Source organism: Cornus florida, unplaced genomic scaffold, assembly GCF_030987335.1.
Source record: "Cornus florida cultivar Cherokee Brave unplaced genomic scaffold, ASM3098733v1 CherokeeBrave_3.0.0_Hap2_Chr11, whole genome shotgun sequence".
Lineage (NCBI taxonomy): Eukaryota > Viridiplantae > Streptophyta > Magnoliopsida > Cornales > Cornaceae > Cornus > Cornus florida.
The window spans coordinates 104,626,217-104,638,880 of record NW_026775581.1 but is presented as its reverse complement, the minus strand read 5'-3'; the positions used below and the strand labels follow the sequence as shown (position 1 = coordinate 104,638,880).

The 12,664-nt window shown below is 33.4% G+C and overlaps 1 protein-coding gene across 1 annotated transcript; it reads left to right on the top strand.

Annotated features, from left to right (window-relative positions):
* The first annotated feature begins 797 nt into the window (after positions 1 to 797).
* LOC132286496 (ankyrin repeat-containing protein ITN1-like) lies at positions 798 to 2,826 on the top strand. Its single transcript, XM_059788843.1, has 2 exons — positions 798 to 1,571; positions 1,771 to 2,826. Exons 1-2 carry the CDS (start codon positions 1,002 to 1,004, stop codon positions 2,623 to 2,625), a joined length of 1,425 nt encoding a protein of 474 aa, XP_059644826.1. The 5' UTR covers positions 798 to 1,001; the 3' UTR covers positions 2,626 to 2,826.
* Positions 2,827 to 12,664: the final 9,838 nt, after the last annotated feature.

Below are 12,664 nucleotides of genomic sequence, written 5' to 3'. Positions count from 1 at the left end.
GTTAGATTTCTAAGCTCGTTTAGTAAATGAGTCGATCTCGAGCACTGCTAGACTCGTCTTGTGTAGGCTTGTGAACATGAGCTCATGTAGACTCATTTATGTTCCTGAACATGAGCTCGTGTAATTTCGTTTATGTTCGTTAACTATAAGCTCATTATAGGGCTTGTTTACATTTATTTCTATTTTTTAATGAAATTTTTTAATTTTAAAAATATACAATAAACAAACGGGCCAAACTTTTTAACACCATAACGAGCCCGAGTTCGAGCTCAATTTTTTGACTCGGCACGAGCCCAAGCCGAACTATAAACAAATGGGTCTGAGCCTGAATAACCTATGACTCAACTCAGCTCGGTTCATTTGCGTCCTTACTTAAATGTTCATTTTATATTGTTATTTTATGAAGAGAATTTTTTTTTTTTTTTTTTTGCTTTTTTCACCTGGTAGGTAAGGAGGGCAATGGAGAAAAGGGTCAAAACCTGGCTCCCTAACCATAGATGAATCATAAATGCAATGCATTGGTATTTTTTACACGGCTGGCAACTGCTCTCATTTTATTTTGAATTTTCTTTCGGTCTTTACGCGTTTCTACGACCTCTCTCTTTTTCTCAGAAGAGAGAAATTAATTTCAACAAAGTCTTTTAAGTCCCCACTCAACCTATACATATTTATACCAATTTTTTATTGTAGTCAAGCATATATATATATATATATATATATATATATAGCTGGTCCGTCCTCTTGTTAATAAACTTTTATTTTGACTTTTCTTCAGTCTTTACGCGGTTCTACGGCCTCTCTTTTTCTCAGCAGAGAGAAATTCATTTCCTTGCTATTGCATTCCGCTAACTCTTCGTCACTTCAACAACTATGAATCTGAAACCATATATGTGTGTTCAGATTATACATGTATATATATTTATGATAGTATATATATGTCACATATGTGGAGTAGCAGTTAGCTAACTTATCTTATATGTGTATCTAGAGAGAGTGAGAGAATGGAGCAGAGACTTTATGAAGCAGCAGTGGAAGGGAACATAACATCATTGCATGAATTACTTCAAGAAGATCGACTAGTTCTCGACCGAGTCGTTCTGACTTGTTTTAACGAAACTCCTTTGCATGTTGCAGCGTTGCGCGGCCATGTAGATTTTGTGAAAGAAATTCTAGCTCGAAATTCCGAGCTTGCCGGAGAATTAGATACGCGACGATTGTCCCCTCTTCACTTAGCATCGGCTAAAGGGCACGTTGAGATAGTAAAAGCACTCTTGTTGGTTAATGGTGAGATGTGTGTTGCTCATGATCGAGATGGCAGAAACCCCCTTTATCTCGCAGCCATCAAAGGCCGAGTCAGTGTCTTGAAAGAGTTGGTTCGAGTCAGACCAGACGCTGCTCGAGCAAAATTCGATCAGGGTGCAACCTGCATACTGCATGTGTGTGTGCATCATGATCAATTAGAGGCACTAAAGCTATTGCTGGTGACTTTGAATGATCACGAATTTGCTAATTGTAAGAACGAGCATGGCAACACCATATTACATCTAGCCGTCGCGGATAAACAAATTGAGGTATGGCCATAATAATTAAGTTTCTAAGTAATTATTTAGTATTCCTATTGAGTGCATGTAGCCTACACCTATTGTCATTTCATTATTACTGTATCATATTTCCTCATTAATTTATGACCCTAACAATAATAGCATAGGACAACATCATGGGATGTGAGATATAACTTTGTATTAATTGGCAACTAATTGATGTATGCAGACCATAAAGTATTTGCTTTCGAGTGTCAGAATGGATGTAAATGCGATTAATGCAAATGGGTTCACAGCATTAGACGTTTTAGAACAAAGTCAGAGAGATGCGAAGGATTTGGACATTGCAAAGTCCCTTCAAGAAGCTGGAGCCTTGAGAGCCAAAGATCTAGCTTTAGCAGCTGGTAACGAAAATCGAACCATTAGGCCTAATGGTACGCCCTTGTTTGTACATGATCAAAGAAATGTTCCGAAAAGCATTGTTCCACATCAAGGCGAATGGCTGGAGAAGAAGCGCAACGCATTAATTGTGGTGGCATCACTTATTGCAACAATGGCTTTCCAAGCTGGGGTGAGCCCTCCAGGCGGTGCTTGGCAAGACAATTACAATAGCACTGATACAAATCAGACAGTTCCACACAGAGCAGGGGAAGCTATAATGGCATATAACTATCCAGATTCATATCCAATTTTTCTTCGTGCTAACACGATAGGTTTTGTTGCATCTCTGAGCACAATCTTGTTGCTTATAAGCGGATTGCACTTCAAGCGGCCGAAGATTTATATTTGGACTTTGATGGTGACCATGTGGTTGACAGTGACAGCAATGGCAGTAACTTATGTTATGGCAATTGTGGTTGTCACACCAAGAGGGCTAAGACCACCACTCACTGATGTAATTATAGTTGCAGTCATAGTATGGGGTGTCTTGATGGCATTGCTTCTGCTAGGGAACACAATTCGTTTGTTAGGAAGGGCTCGTTTGAACAGACTTGGAAGATTTATGTGGCAGCAAAGAAAAAGTTTTCATTCAGCTTATTTAAACAGCAATGGCGACCGAGAAGCTCTCCCAATTCAGTTATAGACCGATGGCAGTATGGCACATTAGTGTTCGGCCTCTGTTTTTGTCTAGTATATGAATTTTGTCCATGTAGGGAAGGGTTTTTTCAGTTATTATTGTTTTAAGGGGGGAAATGATATACTATATATTAATGATTGAATAATCTGATCAAAGACAACAATTGAGCATAACGAAATTTTATCGACGTTATACAATATCAATTTTTCCGACTCAGCTGATAGATAGTCTCTATTTTCGTGACCAGTGAATGAGTTGTGCTTAACCCAATAGATCATGTTCACTCTGCTGCACTAGTGCAATACACTAGTAACACAGTACAGAATACAATTATATCATAAAATGCAATTTCCATACAACAATTTTTAAAAAGTTACTATTCAACACAACACATCTGTATCGAAATATAACACATAAATTAACAACAATTTTTAAAAAGGTTTTTTCAGCGAATGAGTTATACTTAAGACAATAATAATTGGAAAAATAATAATAAATAAATCAACAGGCCAGTGGTCTAGCGGTATCAACCTCTTACTTTTCAAAGGGAGGTCAAGGATTCAAGTCTCAAAAAATAAGTGTGTACGAATACTAACTAGGAAAAAAAAAAAAAAAAAAATTATTAACTGAAAAAAAGTTAATCAACACCTCTCTTTTCAGACGGTGCTGCCATAGAAAATAAATTTTCAGACGGTTGGGCCTGTATGTTGTTCGTCTTTGTCTTTGGGCCTGTATGGCTAAGGCCTGCTTTTGTATCCTCAACTAAAGCTGAAGCCATGTACATACTTTTTATTTATACAACTTGCCTAACATTCTAAAATAATAAAATAAAATAAAAAGTTATTAATGAAAATTATCTGCTCTATTTAAAAGATAAAAATCATACTTAACGGTTTGAGTATAAATAGCTTAGTACGTTTAAGTACATAAAAATAAAACTTTGGAAAAATATAACAATGTTGCAATATTAGCATGGCATACAACTATTGTTGCATCGTTATTCCACATTTCATTGATTTTTTTTTTTAGATAAATAACATTTCATTGATTTTTTATAAAGAAAATGGCACAGTTATCTCTCAAGAATAATGTTTAAGAAATTTTTTTGAGGCATTTATATGGTGCGGAACTGCGGACAATTATGTTATTTGTTTCACTCTCAAAACAACTGGAGTACAAGTGTAATTTTTTTATGTGTCCATAAAATTAATAATATTGGTATTTTAGAGGAAAATGTGATAAAATATATTAACAAACTAGTGTATTTCAAATTTTCCATGGCATAATATACTTGTTATTTAACAATATGAAGCATTAACGGTGAGGATTTTTTTTTTATACATATCTATAGTTTTTTTTTCTGAACATTTTTCATATTTTAAAAATTAAAAAATAAGGTTTTAAATACAATTTTTATGTTATTAATTCAAGGAGATAGATAGCCCAAAAGTTTCAAGAGTTACATTATTTCATTGCATGAGTTACATCTACTGGAATACCTACTTTAAAATTTTATTTATTTATTTATTTTATTATTATTTTTTTTTATCACTAAAATCACCCTATATGTGAAAGTAAAAACTTTCTTTCATTTTGTTTATTCAGCAAAATCACGTGTATGTGAAAGTATAACAAAATGCGAAATAACATTTACAAAATAAAAATACAGTTTGAACTTTGAACTTTGTTTTATCAATTCCAGCTTAGTCTTTCTTAAAGTTTTAAATAAATTTCTTTCACTTTATTTCTTCAGTAAAATCAAGCGTATGTGCAGTGTTTGTGCATCTCTATAAAATCTATACTTATTTTGCGTAGATATTTAGTTTTTGGATGTCGTTACTATATGTATTAGCAAAATACAAAAATATTTACAAACTAAATTCAGTTAAAGAATTTCTCTCAAAGTTTCAAAAAAAAATCTTTGATTTTGTATCTTCAGCAAAATTGATTTCTCACTCCCTCCATATAACCTTATTTTAACCCTTGAGTAGTACGAATAAAAGTCAAGCAAAAAGAAAATTTTATTTCATTTTGTTTCTTCAGCAAAATTATGTGTATGAGAGAGAGAGTATAACAAAATTATACTATGCGAAACAACAAAAATTGCAGTTTGAACTCGGTTTTGTTAATTAGAGTTGAGTTTTATATTTTGCGTACGTGTGTCAGTGTGATTACTATATGTATTAGCAAAATGCAAAAAAAAAATTACAAACTAAATCTAGTTAGAGTATCTTTAAGAGATTTAAAAAAAAAAAAATGTTCAATTTATTTCTTCAGCAACCTTATTTTAAGCCTGAGGAGTACGAATAAAAGCTGAGCAAAATGAAAATATTATTTCATTTTGTCTTTTCAGCAAAATCTAGTGCATGTGAGAGTATAATAAAATGTGAAATAACATTTACAAACTAAAATTACAATTTGAACTTTGTTTTATCAAATTCCAGTTGAGTTTCTTTCAAAGTTTTTTAAAAAATTCTTTCGTTTTGTTTCTTTAGTAAAATCAGGCGTCTTTGCAGTGTTTGTGCGTCTCTATAAAATCTACACATGTTTTGTATTCTAGTTTAGTTTGTTGGTCTTATTATTATAAGTAGTAGCAAAATGACAAAAATATTTACAAAATAAATCCAGTTAAGAATTCCCCTCAAATTTTCCAAAAAGAAAAAAAATATTTGATTTTGTTTCTTTAACAAAATTGTTTTCTCACTCCCTTTGTATAACCTTATTTTAAGTCTGAAGGGTACGAATCAAAGCCAAGCAAAATGATTTTTTTTTTTTTCATTTTGTTTTTCAGCAAAATTAAGTGCCTGCACTCTGTTGTTTTTTAAAGAAATTCTCTTTCTTTCTTCACTAAAATCACCCTATATGCACTGTTGTACGTCTCTATAAAATATAGACATATTTTGTGTAGTTTGTCGGTGTGATTACTATATGTATTAGTAAAATGCGAAATATATTTACAAACTAAATCAGTTATAGTTTTCCTCAAAGTTTTTTTTCTTCATTTTGTTTCTTCAGCAAAATTACTTTCTCACTCCCTCTGGCACAATCACGTACAAAACAAAATGCTAAAGAACATGTACAAACTAAAATTACAGTTTGAACTCTGTTTTGTCAATTCTAGTTGAGTTTCTCTCAAAAAAATTAAAAAAATTCTTTCATTTAGTTAATTTCTTCAGTAGAATGAGGTGTTTGTGCGCTTCTATAAAATCTACATGTATTAGCAAAATGTCAAAAATATTTAAATGTTTAATCTTTCTCTCAAAGTTGCGAAATAATTTCATTCATTTTGTTTCTTAGCAAAATTGATTTCTCACGTTTAACCATATTTTAATCCGGTTAGAGTTTCTCTCAAAGTATCAAAATAATTTCTTTCGTTTTGTTTCTTAGCAAAAATTGCTTTCTCACTCGTGTAACTTTATTTTAACCTTGAGGAGTACAAATTAGAGCCAAGAAAAACTAAATTCATTTCACTGAAATCTCTCTGCATTTTCTTCAAAAAAACAATAATTTTTTTTTTTTTTTAGATAAAAATTCTTAACACAGCTTTTTAATTTAATGTATTTTTTAAAATACTCTAAAAATACGAGCTCGAACCCTTACCTCCCATTTGAGGGAGGAAGGCGGGGTGGTTATTTAGAAAATAATTATTTGTATTTTTTTGTTTTTTAAAATACTAGATTATTCATTTTTTGTTTTAAAGGTAGATTTTTTATTTATTGTTATTTAACTCAGTGAGCGAGCCTCGGATTGCGACCAAAAAATTGTAATGAATCGCCACCCCACCGAGGTACACATCCCGAGTTTGCTCAAGTACATAAAAATCAACTATATAACTTTATAAAAATATCATAATCTCTAATATTAACATGACATACAACTACTCTTGCACCGCACAAAAGTATTCCACATTTTACTGATTTGTTATACAGAAAATAACATATTTATCTCTCAAAAATAATGTTTAATAAAAAATTTTGAGGCATTTGTATGGTGTGGACAATTACGTTATTTTGTTCACTCTAAAACAATTAAAGTACAAGAGTAATTTTTTTGTGTGTCCATAAAATTAATAACATTGGTATTTTAGAGAAACATGTGATAAATGTATTAATAAACTAGTGTAATTCCATTGCATAATATACTTGTTATTTAACAATATGAAACATTAACGGTGATTTTTATTTATTTTTACTTAATCTATAGTTTTTTTCTCTAAATATTTTTAGCATTTTTTAAAATACAAAAATATGGGTTTAAATAAAAAAATTATGCTTTTAATTCAAAAAGTTGTATAGTCCAAAAATTTTAAGAGTTATATTATTTCATTATATGATTTATATTTCTTGGAATAACCTACGTTAAATATATATATGTGTGTGTATGTACTTTATATATGTATAGATATATAATATAACTATGTAAATGTGCATAAATTTTATTTTTTACATTTTAGATTTTTTTATATATAATTATGCTTTTTAACATGATTTTTAATATAAAAAGTTTAATAATCCAACAGTTTCATTGAGATAAATTTATATCTATCTATTTATCCATATACATATATATTATTTTTTTATATAGTGTTTAAATATTAATATAGTTAGAGTAATTATACCTATCTATTTGTCTATTCATATTTGGTAAAATTATTCAATATTATGCCTCATATTTTTGTCATTTTGATATATATACTTATGAAATATAACCTTTTATCTCCTGAAATTATTAAAGATTTTGGTATTGCCCCACATAAATTTCTGGGTCACTTGTACAAAATACAAAAATATGGATTTCTTGTGTAATTTGGTTAAACAAGGTGGAGTAAAAATTAATGCTTCCACAGAGCCACATAATAGCAAGTGAGTTTGAAGAGTTTGTTGGTTGGAATTGGTATGGTTTGAACATCTTCATGGTGTTTGTCATCAAAAGACACCACACTGTAACTGCTTCTACAATTACACGAGCAAGTTGTGGTTCTCTGTTTTTTTTTTTATGTGATCATGGCAGAAATAGATAATGATCCTTCAAGTGAACCAAACAGCGGAAACGCAAACTGTGGGCTGGGCTGTTCATAGAGCTTGTGTTTCAACTAAAAAATACAATAAAGAGAGACAAAATAGAGAAAGGAAAGGAAAAAATAAAAAATAATAATAATAATAAAATATTTTAATAATTTGAATTCCATAATTCATATTCGATGTGCTGCTACCTGCAATGTATTAATTAGAAGAAAGAGGCAATTATAAAATTATGAAAGCGTCTTGGTTTGTAGCATTATCTTTTTTTATATACATATGACATTGAAGTCAAGTGGCAGATTTAAGAAACATTAATAATTTGAGCTCATGAATATAAAATTCTTCTGGGGAATTTTCAAATGCATGTTATTCTTTAAATAATAAAAGAAAAAGTTATATAACATTATCCTTAAAGTCATGATAAACTCTCCCCCAATTTGACAAGTCTCAATCCGGATTAGAAAGGTTAGACTTCAAAAATACATTATTGCTCTCTAATCTAATAATATGAAGTTACAAACATGTTCTTGTTTCGTACCCTTCAAAACTAATAATAATTTTCATCTCCCTTTTCCCTCCCTAGTTTTAACAAAACCTTTGCTTGATCACCTTGGCAACCTCTGTCTCTCCTGTAACATCGAAACCAAGGCCAATTAATGTGGTGGCTATTCATCCGGATGGCCACACCATCACTTGGCTAGTTATTTATTTATTTTTTTAATTATTATTATTTAATGGACTCTTAGAAAAATATAGAGTCAAGTGCAAAAAATATAAAAAAAAAAACACCCTTCAAGTATGCTTATAGTGCATATCATACCCCTCTCGTGTAAAAAACACCCCTCAAGTTTTAATTTGGTGCAAGCAAGTCTCTATTGCACATTTAAAATCAAATTTGACTAAAGTACCCTTAGTTAATAATTTTACAAAATATATAAAAATACAAAATTTTGTAAAAAGACCAAAAATAATCATAAACATAACACCGTCGTTTTGCTGCAATTCTGTCTGGGTTGTAGGAGAAAATCGGCATATAAGAGTGGGCATCGAGACTGTCGGTGAGCTTGGTGTTAGGGTTTTTTTTTTTTTTTATCAGAAGAGAGATGTCCCAGGTGGCAGTGAACTCGAAGGTTGTGGCGTTAATGGGGGAGACAGTGGCGGAGGCGACCATGAACTCATGGCTTTCATTTCCACCGTGCCGGAGAACAAGAGAGTCGGTAATCAAAAACCTAATTTGATTTGATCAAAGCTTTGTTTTCTATTTGCTTATTCAATTGATTTGTTTTTTATTCTGTTTGGTTATTGTTTGTTTTTTAGTTTGTCTTTAAGCTCTGTTTTCAATCACTGTTGTTCGAAGCGTGTGGTCGCACAGTGAATCCGATGAACGGTGTTATTGGTCTCCTCTCTGCCGGGAAATGGCAGCTATGCCGAGCCGCTGTGGAGACGGTGCTCGAAGGCGGAGAATTGCGGCCGATCTACGCTGGAATTCCGTATCCGGACGACGATGAAGGCTCTTATGCATTTCTCACTAACTACATGAAGTTGCCGAGCCGCTATGGAGATAGTGCTCACAGGCGACGAATTGCAGACGATCTACACTGGAATTCCGTATCCGAACGGCGATGAAGGCTCCAATGCATTTCTCGCTAACTTGATGAAATTTCAAAATTGGTTTTCTGAACACTCAACCGACTTCAATTTCTCTCCGACGTCATGATGACCGTGAACTCAGGGAATCGAGGTCATCATCTTCAGCTAAAGGATCTGTTGGTCAAGCGATCAATAAAATGTGAAATTGACGGCAAAGCACCCGATCAACACCGTCGTCGACAATATCATTGTAAACAACGAATAGTGCCGGCGGTAAGCTATTCAATCGGATCATTCAAAGCTCTGAGCATTCTGCGGCCATGGCTGACTCGTCCCAGTTGGATTCGGGGGTGAAGAGGATGTAAAGTGACAACTTGAGATGAGAGAGAACCATGGCCAAAGAACTGGTTCGGCAATCTCTGCACGTTTTGGCACCTCCTTCACCTTCATTATCATCGTCTCCAACAACCACCAGAAACAATACAATTTGTTTATAAATATTAATATATAATTGAAAGCTAAATTGTAAAATGACACAGTTTAATGGGTATTTTAAGAAAAGTAAAAGGGCAAAATGCGTATTATAACAATAGTTTATGTAAGATTTCTGACAAATGGGTAATTTTGCACAATTTCAAAAAATTAGGGGTGTTTATTACACGCTTTTTCAAATAAGGGATAAAAGTACTACGAAAAGTATATTTTAAAGGTGTTTTCTACACTTACCCCTAAATATAGTTGGTTGTATAAGTAGGAACTAGGAAGTCTAATAGTCTAAAGTATAATAATAATAATAATAAAATAAAGAAGAGCTATTTTAAATATTTACAAATGCCTTCTTAATCTAGCGGTTGTGTTACTTGGAATTCGACTTATTTAGTTTGTTTCAACTGATTTGTTTCAACTAGGGAAATTTAACTTAAGATTCTAAAATATATCATTTTTTTCTTTCTAAAATAAATATATAGTAGGAAACAAACCAAATCTATATGAATTTTGATTAATAATAGGGAAAAATATAAACCTACCCTACCCTCGATAAGATTGATTAGCTTGATAATGAAATCTGACGTGGTTCAATAGGGTAAGAATAATCCTATCATAATTGGAGGAGGTCAAAAGGATTATTCATATCCCCGACAAATCTGGCAACAAATCTCCTATGATCTCGCACAAGCGGAAGATAAGATCAACCATCGACATCGGCGGAACCAATTGGATTCCAATCGACAGCCATAAATAGGGCACCAAGCCGTTAAAGAAGGTACGAGAAAAAATCCCTAAACAGAGTATACATAATTATTATGTGATACGATTACAAGTACTAACTTGATCGTCGGAGGGTCTTCGGCCGGCACCCCACCGGTGCCATTCGAGGTGACGTCCCTTTGTTTTGCAGGTAAACGCCGTCGTTCCGAGTCGTGAGAATTTCCGCATCAACAGCTGGCGCCGTCTGTAGGAACGATTAGTTTTCTAAAGAAATAATAATCCCGACGCGACTTGGCTCGGACGGCAAGACGAAAGTTTCTGACCATGGAAACCTTCCCAAAGTCATCGGTTGACAACGGGATTCCATGTTCTTATATAAGGACAGGACTCTACATCTTGATTACCTGTCTATCATATTGGGGGCAAAACAGTGGGTTACGTGATGCCACCTTTCAAAATTTGGCACGTCGACCCAGGCAGTCCAATATGGTATTTTCCATCTAGCGATGCTTGGTCCCTTCCATCTCATATCGGGCAGCAACTAATTACCAAGGCCTGTGTAATGTTTGTGCCTTTATATATATATATATGCCTGTGTGTGCGGTGTGTAAAAAAAAAAAAAAAAAAAAAAAAAGAGAAAAAGAAATTAGAAAAAGAGAGGTGGGACCCACGTCCCTTTTAAATGAATTAAGAGACCAAGTTAGTCTCTGTTCTTTTCCTCTCTCTTTCTCCCGACTGCTGCTCTCGGCTCCTTCTCTTTTTCCTTTTTTCTTTTTTTTCACTTCAAGCTTTAACCCTTGATTACTCTCTCAATCTTTGCCGGATTTAGGTGTCGTTTGAGGCAAAACAACGAGTGTGACGAGCTCTACGCGTTGATGCAAGCAATTTCTAGTTTTGAGCCTTCTTTGGAACTCGAAAATTTAGACCCATTTCTAGGGTTTTGATGCAATCTTGAGGTAGGGGCATCTTAATCCACTCTCTTCTTGTTCCATTGTGAGTTATGCTCTTTTGTGGTGCTAGACATGCTAAAATTGAGAATTAATTGCTTCAATGAGGTGTAAGTGATGTTTAGAAAAAATTCATGTCTTAGGGTTATGACTTGTCTATGTGAAAAGCATGTATAGATGATGGCTTTATGGTGTTTTTTGTGAATTACACCTCTTTTATGTGCTAACATGCTTTACTTGGGGATTAATTGTGTTAATGATTATTTTAATGTTGTCTAGAGAAATGTATGTTTATGCATATGTGATGTATTATGTGAAAAGCTTGCCTATGCGTTGAGTTTATGTCTACTATGTGTAAACTTGCTGAAAGTGATGTATGAGACCATGCTTAATTGTATTGTGCCAAAATTTCACATTGTCATGATATTGAGATTATATGTACATTCATGGACATGTCATTGGGATGCATGAAATGGGAGAATTTGTCTTGAAATGAAAATAAGGAATTTTTGGTAAATGATAGTTTTTGTGAAATGGTTTTGATAAACCCGGTCACTGCGGGGTTACCAACGGGCCGGAGGTTAATATAGCCTAGAGGGGACTAGGGAGTCACCCTAGTGTGGTTGAGCTAGCTGGGCCCCATAATGACGTCGCGGGGTTACCAAGGGTCAGGGACACTAGCCAATCCTCCTCTCGTGTCGCGGCGGGGTTACCAAAGGGAGGGCTGTATTAATGTTTGAAAGTGATGGTTTTGAGAATGAAAATGGGGAGTGTCATTGACATGCATTGCATTTCATTGCATTGCATTGCATTGTTTATAATTGGAATTGAATTGTATGTTGTATTTGATCCCCTACGTTGTATGATCCCTATTTCCCATTGGCCTATGCTTTGCTTGAATTCACAAGGACACAAGATTTGTGTCTTAAGTGTCACCTACTGAGCATATAGCTCACCCTACTATTTATACATTTTTTTCAGGTCTTGGAAAAAAACCGGTGAACGACAACCCACCTCAAGCTTGAGCGATACTAGAAGCTCACTTTTGTGTCTTTTGTATATCTCCCATTATTTTTGCAAAGCACTAAAAGTGTGAAGGTGTATATGTATATTTTGCAAAAACTTTGTCATGTAATGTAATTAAGGTATTTGATGATATTTTGGATGTGAATTTTGTAACATGTAAACCTTATTGATGAATGGGGAGAGTAATACTAGTTTGAAGTATAATTGAGGTCATTTGATTGTGTATCATCATCTTCTATTGCCGTGAATTCG

Coding starts and splice junctions, on each gene's coding strand:
- LOC132286496 (XM_059788843.1), top strand. CDS start 1,002: ATGGAGCAGAGACTTTATGAAGCAGCAGTGGAAGGGAACATAACATCA. Junction 1,572..1,770: donor TCGCGGATAAACAAATTGAG/GTATGGCCATAA, acceptor TGATGTATGCAG/ACCATAAAGTATTTGCTTTC.